This window comes from Clinocottus analis, unplaced genomic scaffold (assembly GCF_023055335.1).
Source record: "Clinocottus analis isolate CAN_PGR_092001 unplaced genomic scaffold, fCliAna1.0.p SCAF_3, whole genome shotgun sequence".
Taxonomy (NCBI): Eukaryota; Metazoa; Chordata; class Actinopteri; order Perciformes; family Cottidae; genus Clinocottus; species Clinocottus analis.
Window position 1 is genome coordinate 15,186,297 of NW_027176042.1, and position 15,248 is coordinate 15,201,544.

At 40.0% G+C, this 15,248-nt stretch overlaps 1 protein-coding gene across 1 annotated transcript in view; it reads left to right on the forward strand.

Annotated features, from left to right (window-relative positions):
- LOC137796231 (guanine nucleotide-binding protein G(i) subunit alpha-2) overlaps positions 1–15,248 on the forward strand; it is a 34,956-nt gene that overhangs the window by 16,901 nt on the left and 2,807 nt on the right. Inside the window, exons 2-5 of the mRNA XM_068594033.1 lie at positions 7,308–7,350; positions 9,275–9,416; positions 12,812–12,972; positions 14,774–14,902. Of these exons, the coding sequence (XP_068450134.1) occupies positions 7,308–7,350; positions 9,275–9,416; positions 12,812–12,972; positions 14,774–14,902 (475 nt within the window). The remainder of the gene's footprint in view (positions 1–7,307; positions 7,351–9,274; positions 9,417–12,811; positions 12,973–14,773; positions 14,903–15,248) is intronic.

A 15,248-nucleotide genomic window follows, 5' to 3' on the forward strand; every position in this document is an offset into this window, starting at 1 on the left:
GGAAGCTCCACTGCTTCCTGTGAGGCTGATGACCTACTTTTCCACTCAAGGCGAAAACATACTGTACTGAATCAAGCCATGTAAAATTCCTCCATCGTTTTTCATTGTGAAAAGGGTGGTGGAAGGAGGAAGGTGACTGTAACACCTGCGCTACTGGTGCTGGTTCGTAGGCAGTCACCCACTAGAACTGGCATGTTGTAACACAGTAAAGAAATCTAAGTCTTTGTTTCCTGTAGCAGCCTGATTCTGCGTGAACTCATGAAAGAAGTATAGAGAAAGATGTGATTTGAAAATAAGGAATATTGTTAATAGCCTGCAGACAGAAGGCAATGGACTAGAACCAAGTGTCCCACTTCTAAATGAGTCTTGCATACATACACACCAGTGGTGGGCCGTCAGGGCCTTCTAAGCCTTCTCTGAAGGCCTGAGCAGAATTACAAAGTTACAGCTATTTTATAATAAAATTAAAAATATATATATATTATTAAATTATTTTATTTGTTTAATAATTAAATGTTATAACTATTTTATAATGTAATTGTTTTTCAACAAATACACTACATGTATTTTTATTATTTTTGCATATTAGTTTATTTTCTCATTGCACAGCTGCCTTCATCTCTTCCTCTGCTCCTTCAGGCCTCTTGTATGGCTTCTTGGGACCTGGTTTAAAGTATTTATTTTTTTATCAAATCACATTTCACCCGTCTTCATCAATGTGAGATTAGCCTGGTAAAAAAAGCATGGAAGAGCCTTCTTGAGACCCAACACATGTAATTGGTCACAGGGCCCGTGTGACCATTAACATGTGTTGTGATTGGTCAGTGAAGCTACCATCCTAAACCTAGAAGCTAGAATATCAGGATTTACTGATGACCCCTTTCTCACTCCGGCGGGGAGCGGCTCTGCGGGTCGGGTGTCTGCTGCGGAGTGGGTCCACACATGGTGGACTGTATGAACGCGCCTCATATCGAGTGGTTTCGGTCTGTGACAGTACCTCCAGGGACACTTTTCCCTCCAGTCTCCCCATGATGTGGACTATACAAAAGAAACGACACTCATTGATGGCCTAGGTCTGAGACCCATGGTCCGCCACTCATACATACGTACATACATAGCCATCCACTTACACAGAGGCTGAGCCTGATCAACTAAATAAAAATGATGTACTAAAAGTGTTAACTCACGAAGTAAATCCACTTTTTTTGTCACGCATGCACAGTCCACAGTGAGAATAAGCATTTCACTCAGCAGAGACTTGTTCCGAATTAACAATGCATTTATTACATTTGATACAACCATGAATAGTGCAGAGTCTTTTTTGGCGATCGGACTCTATACTGAACCAGCATAACAGGGGGCAGTGACCTGGAGTTCTGACTCGGCAGAATCCCCCCTGGAGTCCGGACACTGGTGGTGGTGGTGGTGAAGAAGAGAGTTGCTGTCGTCCATCGATGACTGAAGATTAAGACTGGCTGCTGCCTGGTGGTGACAGGCATGTACGGAGCTCAGCAACTAGTCTGAGCTCCGTACATGGTCTGTGCGGGGACTCGACTTGGCAACTTTTCGGCTCCAAAGCCAAGTCTCACAATTAATCTATGTGCGCGTGTTGTGATTGCACATTATGCTTCTTTCTATGCACCGGCCGTGCATGTGAGTGTGCCCCACTGGCATGCTCATAGCCACCACTTATGCGGGGATTACAGCTGATAACACTGTCCCGACTGACGCCGTTAGCTGCGGGCCGCCTGCTTAGCAGTTGCAATGTTGTGAGCCATCGAAAAGCAATATATATGCTCCCATATCCCTAGAAAATTTATAGCACCTTTTAGATTGTAAGCTGAAATGAATGAACTTAGAAGTTTCTTTTAATATTTTTGTGTGGGTTCATCACTACGAGTGACACCTTTTTCAAATTACAATTAGACATTTGATCAATGTGTTGTATTGATTGATGATCAAGGAGCTGTACGTCCTGCTCAACTATGCCAGAAAGAGGACTTTGTGAAGAGCAAGATTAGATTAGCATAGATTTGGGGACAGAACACAAACACAACAATGTTTCTTGGTTACCTTTTTGTTTATTGGTTGTGAAGATCATCTCCACACATGACTGTGACCTATATTTATTTGTTGCATGAACATAATTCCAATGATCAGTTACATTTGGGTTTCATTGCTAATCTTGATTATTCTGCACTGTAAGGTATTACACTAAATACTGGATTCTGTTACGCTGAAATGCTATTGAACACCAACCCTTCAAACAGTATTAAGAAAATGTTTTTCTTCTACAACAGATTTCTATACATATAGTGTATGCCCAAACACACTTTACTATGGGTCAGGAGGATAACTTTGTGTCCGGAGGAAATGTATTCACTCAGTCGGCTCCCTCGGTACACATTGCAACAGGGCTTCAAATAACAAAAGCATCATTGTTGTGTAGTCTGCTCAGTGCCATCAACGCCCAGAAGAGGTTAACCTTTTAAATGGCTGTAAAACCTAGTTGGATGTGAACAGTTGTGACAACAACAGAGCGAAGGAGGAATTGTGTCACCGTCAGGCCAATAAGTCCTTCTCCCCTTGCAGTCATATAGACAATAGATGGCCTATGATGCTGGCATATGCTGAGAAGTGGTGTGTGTCTCCACAGAAGAAAAGCCACAGCAGTGGGCTGTGAGACACAGATATGCAGAATATGCCTCCAAAAGATGACGTGATATTGTTTTCAAATGGATTTATGACATTTCCTGTCTGTGTGAGCCGTTTCTCCACTTCAGCTGCAGTAAATTTCTTCAAATGGTTGAGATTTTATGTTTGACCTAAGTCAGTAACATGACGATAGGGATGCCATTGTTGGTCAGTTAGTCCACCTCTTGGGCTCGAAACACATGGTAGCACTACCAGAATGTATTGCACAGCTGCCTACGTAGAAAATGAAGGGGAAGAGGGAAAATAATGGATTATGGACATGTTTAAAACAAAAATAATTAATTTCAGGATCACAAGCCTGAATTACTGACATCAGACATTAACAGCCTGTAAAAGTGATACATTCATTTGTTTTTTAATGGCATAATAGGAAAAGGTTCTTGAGAAGTAAATATATCAATTGGGCCATGTAATGGCAACCTTTTTAAGAGCAGTCTGCAATGGGATGGGGAGATTTAGAGACCTTTATAAACAGTCTGTCATCCTTTTGACTTGATCTTATTTGCATTTGCGTGCAATGCGGTAAAGCAAACCAATCTGTTGGCAGCTAAGTGACGCAGACGGCAAGAACAAAAGCAGTGATTGACTGCTGCTGTTCACTGAATGCCTCTCCGCTTGAACTCCAATGTTACTCATGCAATCTCACTTTTCATTTTGCACATAGTCGCTGAACCTGCAGCTGAACTCTATTTATGTAAAAACAGATAACCTGTTATGAATTCATTTACATGGCACTCGCGTTAGTCCTCATCCCACCACTTTTTTCTCTTTCCAGTGCCTTTTATGCTCAACAGTCCGCTCACAGCCTTGCAGTTTCTCGGCATCGTTATCCTCCCATCCGTGTCTGGCTCATTTGTCCACCTTTTACCATCAATTCTTGCTACCTGTCTTCTTCTTTAACTGCCTTTTTATTTACAGTGTTTTATTTTCTCTTTGCGCCAGCATTCCTCAATATTTCCCTCCATGTCATTCTTATTAAAAAATCATTAAGCCATTAATACTTTCAGTGTTGGCTGGATGCAGGTTTGTCTCTGCACAGTATCTCTACACCAGGGTTACAGTACTACTGGGTCAGCTTCTTCGAAGGGAATCTGTGCCCTGTGAGCTACACCAGAGCAGGTTTACCTCTTAGCTGTCTCGGCAATTTTCTAATGTGAATTATCTTTCCTCAAGCTCATACAGCATATAGATCAAATACAGGTCATGGGTATACTGTGTCGCTGTAGCTTTATCCCATGCATTTCTTGAATTTGTTTGGGCCATAATTTTATAACTCGTACTAATGCAAATTTAACACAAAAAGGATAAAAGTATGACATGATGACATTTTGGGCAGCTATGAATGTAAACTGCAATTTGACTAGTTTCCAGAGGTATACAACAGCAAGGCAGTAATTAAATAGATCGGCATGCGTGGTGAACTGGTTGAAAGGTGATTGACCTTATCTTCTGGAAGATTCTTTGTGGTTGTTTGCCCATGAATAAAGGCTTTGTGTCATCACCAGTGGGTAACTTCCACTGTTGTCATTGATGTGAGTGGCCATGTGATAGTGCTGGATGCTTTTTCTTGTTGAACCCTAAATCATGTCGTTATCAATGCTGTGTGTTCTGGCGCTTACTGAAAACCAATTCAGGAGCTTGTGTAAATAGTTAGGATTGAAGAAGCACAAAGAAGGTATCATCTTGTTCTTGCCTGAAAGTGATTCTGGATTCCTGCAATGACGCTAAAAAGAAAGAGCTCGTCCCTCCTGCCAGCGCAGCATACAAAGAGGTCTTTGTAATACCAATCAATCCTCATTGCAGCTCCAACACTGTGGAGGTACAGCGCTTCATGTGCGGTGGAGACATTGAGTCACTTTGAATATTCTGCCGAATTATTCCGAATAACTGCTCCGAATGATTTTAGCAATATTGCTGGACACTCTCTGCTGGGTAGCTGTTCACTGATTCTATTTATTTGTAAAATCCCAAATTTGTCTGAGCATGTTAGCAAGTTGTCGTTAGCTTGAACTCAAAGCACCACTAGTGTCGAAGTCGGGCAGCAACCTCCAGTTTTGAAAAGTAAAGCCTTAATTAAGGCCTTAAACTTGAACATGAGTTTATGCTCTCAATTACTAGTTTCAAGTCTTCTTTAATACAGCTTGATGTTCATTTTGTATATTTTGGTCCGATTCAGAGCATGATAGACCATAGAGCAGGGTAAACTTTTGGGTGTGGCTTGACGTGTGATTAACAGGTCGCGACCGCTTCCAGATTGGCTTGTTTGGCTCGGAGGATCGAGGTTCAAGGAGGGAAATCGGAGGAGCCATGATCGAGGATCCCCGAGCGCAGGCTTCCAGGAAGTGTTTTAACGCTCGACACGCCCCCTCACTGTTCATCAGTCACTGCAGCTGAACGAATTGATCGCTGGAGTGATAAAAGTTGTACATTAGATATTTTCTGATTCTGGTTAAACCACTTTTTACAACATGTATCATCCTTTCATTCAGTCATGTGAGGCTGATCGTTCCTGAATGTCGGTTTGATAGGTTATTTAATTTAACCTGAAACATTGAACCTAATGATCATAATTGTGAATTATTTTAGAATGATGCGACAATCAGAACTTCAAATCATACAGACGTATATAATACAAAAAATAAGACGCATTCCGCCGGTATAAGCAGGACACAGAACACAGTATAAATACCACACACTGTGTATAAATACTCAATGCAGTTTGTTTAACAGCTAACAGACTACAGAGAACACATCTCCACTCTGACAGGGTGATAACTGTCTTTATTATTATTATTATTAGTAGTAGTAGTAGTAGTAGTAGTTTAACACTATTAAATCAACTGCAAACATTATACGACAATGTTTATCAATATTTTAAGTGGACTTTTATTATAATGTTCGCTTAAACTGTCCGGAGCAGAAAATAATTATGTTCCAATGATCATGTTTATAGACACAGACTTTGCCAGCTGTTAAAGCGACTGACAGCTGACCAGCTGTCAGTCAGCTGCAGTCATCAGAAACCGACATTGCTTCACGTGAGGCTTCAGAGGAAAGGATGTCTAATGTCTCTTAAAACATATTTCCTCGTGTCTTCTCTCCTCGCTTGGTTTCGTTGCGTCTCTCCGTGCATCTCTGGTGGGATGAACTAAGGCGCAAGGAAAGGACGCAAGTGAGGGAAACGGGGATGCAATTTAGAGACTTGGGATGCACCCCCGGTCTTGTTTAGCAATAAAATGTCCTATTAGGTACATATCTTGTTCACAACCCTTATCCTTAGTAATGATGTTTATATTATGTTTTTATATCAAAGATAGAAGATAAAAATGTATTAGCCTGATGTGTTTTTTATCTTGAGTCCCCAAAATGCATGTTGGTTAGGATCTACTACTTCATATTTTTGTTTTTCATTGTAACCCAGAAAAAAATGGAGTCAGTGAGATGATTCATATTGTTTATTTTTCTCCTGATTTATGATCAATACCACCCTGGAGATGAATTATTACAGTTTACTGCCCTCTGGCTGCTGCAACAAAATAACCAGATACTATGAAATCAAAAGTTTGTTCGGAAGTCCTCCCCAGAAGCAGAACAACAACACTGCCCGCTTCTCCTAAAACACCTTGAGCATGAAGAAAGAGGCACTCTGTTCTTTTTCACTACTGCTCACAAATGTCCGCCTCCCTTTTGGGCTTGAAATATTAATAGGTGTTTTTTATTCTAGAATCAGGAAGGTGACTTTTATACATTTGTCTGTCCGCAGAGAGGGCCTCTAAATCTGATGCAGTGTTGTTGTTTTTTTTTGCAAAATTGTTGATATAGTATATCTTTATAAAGTAAGCTTTGATGTTCCAGATGGCAGTCTCAAAGAATAGACTTGTGATAAAACATGCTGGTCCTAGAATTGGGATGGTGAATGAATAGAAGCAACAGCCTAGTTGCATCATTTAATCTTGAGTTTAAATGAAAAGTTTCTACCTCAGGAAATTAAATTATTAAAAGGCAAATTAAATTATTAAAAGGCAAATTAAAAGTAGAAAAAAGGGGAACATGAAGCAGAAACTTTTACCAGGAAAAAAATATAACCCTATATTTTTATGTTATTTGTGTTCAATTAAATCTTGTGTTGTGTGCGTGTGTCTGGTTGTTGTATACTTTCTTGTCATAGAGACAAATCTCTTAAAATGTAACTACCAGCTACCTCTCAGTAAATCATGAGTGGTTGGTCATATGATGGCAAATGCAACCCCAGACATTGCTTTTACAGCCCTCCCTTTCCCCTGTGTGAAAATGATGAGTGTTGACAGCACTGCTGGTCCCACTTGCTCCATCAGCCCCGGGCTGGGCTAACGTTTGTTGGCAGGGCTGGGTCAGGTGGCATCACGGGACGGTTGAATGGTGGCATGGTCCCAAAAGCAAAAGAGACGTGCCAAAAAATATTGAGCTAATTCATTTCAACAATATGTTTTTTAGGTATTAGTTTATTCGCAAGGAAACAAAATAAATGGTTTTGTGCATTGCTTTTCTACTATCTGGCACAGCCATTTTTTTCTTGTCTGTCTAAAGCTGTTAATCTTTTAATGTTCCAACAGGTGCTGGGGAATCTGGGAAGAGCACCATTGTAAAGCAGATGAAGTAAGTTACAAATGCAATCTTTATTTTACTTTATATTTAGGCCTTCTGTTAAACCTAGAGATGGATTACCTACTTTGTTTAGCTTTTTTTAAAATGAGTGTTTCCGTTGTGAAACCTGGCCAGTGTGATGGTGACCCACTGCTTGCCACATATTAGCTTTATGGTGTCTTGATAAGATAGCAATACTATTTGGAAAAACTGTTCTGTCAAGTTCTGTTTCTGTTCTGTTTTCCTTATCTGATGTAAGTAAATGTTAAATCGTGAAGTGTCCGCTGCTCAGCAGAGCTGCAAACAAGAGCATACTTTGCCACTCTTACACCTGATGAGTCTCTGCCATCTGTAAAGGTTGCAGTACCTCACTTGTCTTATCTCCTGCATTTGGCTTAGACGCTCAGGCACTGGCCATTTTAAATCAGAAGTTATAGCTCAATAATGTATTGTTGCCACAATGTCCTTGTTTGTTGCAATAAATAAGACTTCCCCCTTTGTGGTTTCTAGGGGGACAGCATTGCCTTTTATGTTTGTTGCTGTATTTCACTTCTCATAGCACAAACAGATTGTATGGAGAGTTTGTGAATACAGAGGATGTTGTAATGGGTGTGCACCAGTGGCGGTCCGTGGTTTTGGCCAGCTACCTAACCCCCACCCCACGAGCGCTAGTTAGCTCCATTGCTTACAGCGAGCTATACAGACCTGCTTTCCAGTTTTCATCGTACGTATCTCACAAGCAGGGTGAAATACGCTTGCCAGTAGGCCTAAGTGTTACACAGAGTCCACAGGGAATAGTCTCCGGCTACAGATTCTTCTTCTCTACAAGTTAAAGTAGCGCAACCAATTTTACAAGGTGCAAACAGCGCTTCCTAAAGTACCGGAGTGTGTGGTGCAGGGTGTTTCACTGTGTGTGAGACAGAACCAGCTAGCTGGCGTAACTGTGTTTAACCGACGGAGAAAGAGAAGATAGAGAGAAGAGAGGGACATAGAGAAAGACAGAGATGAGATGTGATTGGTCAAAAAGTGTTAAGGAGCAGTCGTCAAACTGGCCACCGAGCTGGCTACAGAAACAGAAAGCAAGGCAGCAGGAGCATAGACAGGACACAGGAGCTGCTTTATGAGACCATAAGCTAATAGGGAAAAATAATTATAATACATGTAGTGCAGAAGGAATAGTCTGTCGTTTTTTGAAGTCAGGTTATTAACACGTACCGATAAATCAGCCTGCCAGACAGGAACACTGGGCGACTATGTAACGTTACACTGATTGATGAATCCTGTGTCAACATGACATTACACCAGATAAATGCAACTGTTTTCATAAAGAAGCTTAAAAATGACTGCTGTTCATTATTATTTGCATCAACACACTGTTAAAAGCAGTAGGGAGTTTTACTTTAGAATCAGTGTGGCGTCATCTCATTATGCTCTCTGCACTTCCCTCTGCAGCCTGAGGCAGTCTGGATGCTTGCATCTCATGATGTCTGCATCAAAATGTGTCCCCTAGACACTCCAATGTTCAGTTATGACTGGCTTTATAACAGTGTATAATTTGTATGTTCCATCTAACGATTTATGTAATTCGTAATTTTCCTGAAATATACTCACTGTCGCTGATAATCAGTTAGTGACGGCTGTGAAATCTTAAATTGAATGTGGCAAAAACGGCGACCCACTTGTCAGCATACTGTTTTCCATTTAAAAACTGATTTATTCAAGGATTTTATTTTAGCAATGGATCAAATGACTACATGTATAAGAATGAGGTTGTTCTTGGTGATAAACCCACAGATGATTACTACGCTGCAGTTTCTCTTCGCATTACTGTTTGTTTCAGCGTGTTTACAATCAGACACAAGACAGCCTTCAAAAACTGAACTTATTCCTAAATGTACTCTTTTATAAATGTTGCATTTTTTTTTTTAATTCTCAGGATCATCCATGAAGATGGCTACTCAGAAGATGAGTGCAAGCAGTACCGAGCAGTGGTGTTTAGTAATACCATCCAGTCCATTATGGCCATTGTTAAAGCCATGGCCAGTTTGAAGATGGACTACAACAGCCCTGGCAGATTGGTAAGACACGCAAGCATACAAAGACTCAAAAAAAATCTCCCTCAGGCGCACCAAAACAAAGCCTGTTTTCTCAACAGCATCTTGTAGTTGAATCTGTTATACTTATGCTTGCCCGGAAGGGATTTCACAAGAGTTTGCCTTTGTTCCTACAAGCACACCGGGTTCACTTGTCTCTTTGTCTCTCTCATATAAGTGGAAAAAAACTCAGTTGCCCATTATCTCTGAAACAAACATTTTATTCCCTTATTTGCAGTATTGCAGTGAACAAAGAATATAACAAAGCTCTGATGCCTCTAGGAAAAGAGGTTTGTTCTCGTGGCTCTTCTCTACAATTCTTATTCACTCAATAACATTAGTAAACTGTGTCAAGCCAAATGTTGCATCACATGATTGCCAAAATTCACCTATTCATAACGGCTTCTTTTCATCTATCAATTTGCTGTTGATATTAAAAACTTAAAAACCGTACAATGATTCTCTGATCCGTCTTTGTAACCAGGGGGGAAGTGGTCCTTGTCTTCCAGGCCTAACCTCCTCCATCTTTGATCTGCTTTCTCCTTAAAGTTGAAATGGAGAAAGAAAGAAGAAGCAGTCCAAAGTGTACTTAATGCCAGCAGAGGCAGCGGCACTGAGGGCTGTATTGGGGATTAGATTTATTTGAAAGTGCTGGCATGAAACATTTTAACAACATATATAGTTCGCCAGGTGCTTCTCAGCCTCAGCAATGACTCAAATTAATTCCTCGTTTTCAAGGCTGCTGTCTGCCTGAAAAAGAAACACTTCACTAGTGGCCAACAATTGTCTTTTCATGTGACAGACATGTATGTGTTCTTTAAAACCACTGTGATTCATCATTGTATGTCCTCTTTGCATGTCTGTTTTATCCTTTTTGTCTGGATTAAGATTACATCCACAATCTCAAATCCCCCAGACAGTATTTGTCCAATCATAGTTTTGCAACTTTGACTAGGAAAACCAGGTCAGTCAAGCTTTTCTTCACATGTTGAAGCACTGTTTAGTGGGATGGTCTTATCAATCTTTCAAAGACAAAAAATTACAAGAGTAAAGGTTTATTTGCTAAAACATATTAGCAAATTTTGGCTACCTGTTACTGCTGACAGTAGTAACCAAGCGTTATGGCCTAGGTCTAATTGTTAAACCACTAGGCTGCATCAGTTTGTGTGTTCGCAGTTTAAATAGAAAAAGGCCTGTTACCACATGGCTGACCACATTGGTAAATCATTATCCTCAACCTTTTGTTTTTTAAAATTAAACAAAAAAACCATACGGTTTGACACCAACAATAGGTTGTGTTAATGTGGCAATCTGGAAGGTTTTCATTGAAATAAATAGCTGTTCAGTGACATTTCTGACACGCAAGGAGTTAACGCAATGGTGATTGATCATATGGCCTACTGATGAATTATTACAATATTTGTACATTAAAACTATTACAAACTGGGCAACATTCCCAGAAAAAAAAATGTTGTGTAAACATAAAAGATCGAGCTACGCACAAAATTCTGAAAAATTGAAGGTCATGTATCAACAAAAAGACTCCAGGGAGCTCGACTTTAAGCACACGCCTTTTGTTTTCACTTCAATAGAAATTATAAATCAATCAGGACTGAAATATTCTAATTGCCACTTAAAAGCATTGCCTTACATTTTTGCTTAAGAAAGTCCTTTTTAGCACCATATCATCTAGTGTTATGTAGCTATTAACTACATATTAAAGGCTGATTTTTACAGATTTCATGTAGTAAAACAAGCTGCATATGTGCAGAACGTCATCAGCAACTCTTATACAGAACACATGAAGACACACACCACAAGCAACAGTCTGCTCTACCCTGTGAACACTTATCAGCCTATGAACAAGCTGTCAGTGTAGTCTAGCAGTGAACTCTTCCTGAATAGGAGTGTGTTGGTGTGATTTTGCAGTGTGTACTGTAACTGGAGCTGCAATAAAAGGATTGAGAACTCTGCTGTGGTCATTGGAGCATTTTTTTTTCATCCGACAGATCTGTCGAATGGCTGTATGTACTTGATGATACTCTCTCAGACTCCCACACATGGCAATTAGTGCGATGGCCTGCCCATGCCTGCACACTGCAGCAAACTGTAGAAGTACACAACGACTATCACACACAGGTTGTGCGTGAGTAGACGCATGCATACAAATGCACACAAAAACATTATGTCAACAAAACCTAAACATAAAATGAACCACACTATTTGCTGTTTAGTTTATTTAAGGCAGCAGAAAGAGTTCTCGGCACAAAATTAAAAAGCTCAGTAGTCATAGTCACGAACAAAATACAGCTTGAATAACTGAATAAAGAGTAGTTAGTGGGGATTGATGTTCATCAAGAAAAATATAAATGATCACAAATAAGCAAATCAAGAAATACTGTAACAATGTGATTACCCACAAAAGGAGCATACATGTCTAGAGTGAAATATATTAATTGTGATTTTTTTTTAAATTTTTGAATGATAACTATATACATATTCAAGGAAACAGCCCTTCCTGCAGCCATAGACTGACCAACTCCTAGATAAGTGATTTTCATTCCAACAGGAAGATTTGAGAGAAACAAGCATGGAGGCCAACGGCAGGAAATCAAAAGCTTGATCTCTTATAACAGCCCATGCTGTCCCCTTGAGTCATACCAACATGTTTGACATGTGCTCAGCCCATAGCGGCTGGCATCAGTGTCTAGGTTTCAGTGATGCAACTCTCATAACCGTTGCTTTCTTGGCAGTAGTTCAGAGACCCAGCCCTCCATGACCACACATTATTTATTTAGCATGTATCCCAATACGAATGGTTGAGAATGTGTCGGCTTTTCTTTTGAGGAGCTGTATTTGCTTTGTCAATTTTCAGGTCTAGTGTAGTGTAACCGATTTGCTCTAATGTAGATCACAGATACTATCCACTTATTCTATGCTGACTGTTTTCTATTTACATCGTTCAAACTTTATTGTACCCTTAATGGATAGGTTCCCATTTTTTTACCTTAACATATTACTTACTACCCAATAAGTCCATTGAAACAGTAATTGGTCGCTGTAGTTGTTGGTTCAAGAAATTTCAGGGCCAAAATCATTGCTCACTCCAGAAAAGCATTTAAAGTAGAACCATAGCTCATATAAGGCTTCTGCAGTCTGTTAGACAAAAAAAGTGGATATTTTCCAAAGGCATCCAGTGTTTCATTAAGTTAGACTTGCTAAGAATTGTCGATCTATGCTTTTTAATGATCTATTGTTATTGTTTTAATCCACATCCAAATCTCTAGCATGGGTTCAGATGATGTAGGATATCATGCATGTCTTGGCAGTGATGGCTCCATTGTAACGGTCCTGTCTTGTGTCCTTGTCGCCTCCTGCAGGACGATGCCCAGCAGCTCTTCGCCCTGTCTGCAGCTGCTGAAGAGCAAGGCATCTTTCCTGATGATCTGTCCAACGTGATCAAGCGGTTGTGGGCTGACAGCGGCATACAGAGTTGCTTTGCACGGTCACGAGAATACCAACTTAATGACTCTGCAGCATAGTGAGTGTGAATATTTGTAGGTGTATACTACACTGCGATTCCACTTTGGAATCAAAAACACAATGTTTTTTTTTCTAATATTCCTTTGTAATACCTTCTCGACATGCGCCAGCCTGCTTAATTCTATCATTTTTAACATCACTTTCGTAACATTCAGGCTGTCATTAATGTTGTCCCTGCATATCCTTCACTACTTGTACATCAATCGTTAAGCAATCTGCTCCTGAATACACCGACTCTGTATTTCACCACTCTAAATGTAGATGTGGCCAAGTGAGAAATCCCACAACTAACTGAATGTGCTCCTTTTCTCACCCTGCTTACCTCTTCGTCATTTATATTCAACAATTGTTCTGCAACTGAAACACTGCACATGAATGTTATTTTAAAAGAAGTATAAACTGCTCAAGAAAGTGACAGTTTGTATTTGTTTCATTGTTGTGCTGATAAATTTGATGTTCCTGTCATATAAAGGGGGCTGTTTAATATTCCTGCCATTGGAGATCTTGTTCTCTTGGTGTTGTAATGGATCTAATGTTGCAAGCCTTTTAGCCTCTCATATTCACTGCAGTGAAAATAATGCTGAAGATTATTATGATTATTTCTACCTCTCTTTTTATTAGGTTACAATATGAGTGCAAAAATTCAGAGAACAAAATAGTTCTTCTTTAGAGATTAAAGATTTGCACTGACCTACATTAGCCTGTAAGAAAACTATGATAGTTATGATAATAAAACCCCTAAGTGACTTTTTTTTGGGAGCATATGTCTCTCTTCCTGTATCGGGCTGAAGCGAGGTTTGGCTAGGCCAACACAGCTCCCAGCTGGCCTTGGATGATGATGCAATGCTTGTGTAAGTGGAGCAGGTTGTGTTGAGCATGGCAAACATGCTTCCACCTTCCCCTACTGACCAACAGTCTGTCAGAAAAAGGGTGAAAACAGGAGAGTGAAACGAATTGGGAACGGAAACCTAAAAAAAAGAGAAAACATCCCGTCTTTTACCTCTGTTATCAATTGATTGGAAAAAATCTGTTAACATTATGCATGTTCGCCTCATCTTTCCACTTAGAATAGAATACAGTGCTAGTGGTCTCACAAAGACATCTCGGCTAACTATTTCACATGAGGTTTTATTGTTGCTATTTAGTATTATTATATGAATGCAGAGTTGACAGGCCTATTCGGCATTCACTCTCTTAATTCATCTCAGTCCCTGCAAGCATACACCACACAGAGATTTGAGTAATACAACACTATTAGATACAGAGCTTTACACCAGGTACTACCTACATCTATTGCAGGAGAAAATATTGTATATTGAGATAAATGAATTTCAATCCAGCAAACTGCTACTACAGTGAAATAATAATGTAAATGGGATGTTTAAAAGACGGCAGTCATGTTTACATCCCCAGAGCCATTATATGGCCAGAATTCGGAATAGACACAATTAAAACCTCTACAACAACAGTAACAACCAATATGGAAATGATACTCAAATGTTAGTATTTTACCTCTCTGTAAATCAACAGTGCGGCATGGCCGTAGGAGCATTGGAGCAACATCAGTACAAACATTTCCTTTACAAATCTGTCTTAAAGTGCCATAATTGGTTTGACTAGTGAGCAACGAGCGCTAGTGTTACACATGGAATGATGACAATTTCCATTTAGTTGCCAGATTAATGTATTATGTTGTTGCTGTTATAATTGCTAACCATGTCATCGTCTCTCTCGTTCTATTCCTCTCTCTCATTCGCTCTCTCTTCCTCTCTTTTTCTCTCTCGCTCTGTCTCTCACAGCTACCTGAACGACCTGGAGAGGATAGCTAAAGCAGATTACATTCCTTCCCAGCAAGATGTGCTGCGAACTCGAGTCAAGACCACTGGCATTGTGGAGACTCACTTCACTTTCAAGGAACTGCACTTCAAGTAAGGCCATAAAGCATTGACCTGATTTCAATGGATTTAATCGCCTTCAGATACTAACAAAATTAATCAATAAATGCCCTGAAATTACACAGCTATCTCCTCTCTCACACGGTCTCCCACTCCAACCACTGTGATAGTCCAGGCCAAGGAGCTCTTAGTGAGAGGGTGTATTTGGCACTAACACACCTCAGGGGTAGTATAAACCCCAGTGTCCACTCATCTCTGATCGTTGCCTGTCGTGGGATTTGATGATACAAAAAAAACTGCTAGTTGTCAGTTTGTCTTACTTGCAACACAAGAGCATATGAAACATGGCCGATACTGAATAAAATATAACTGCCCTTGG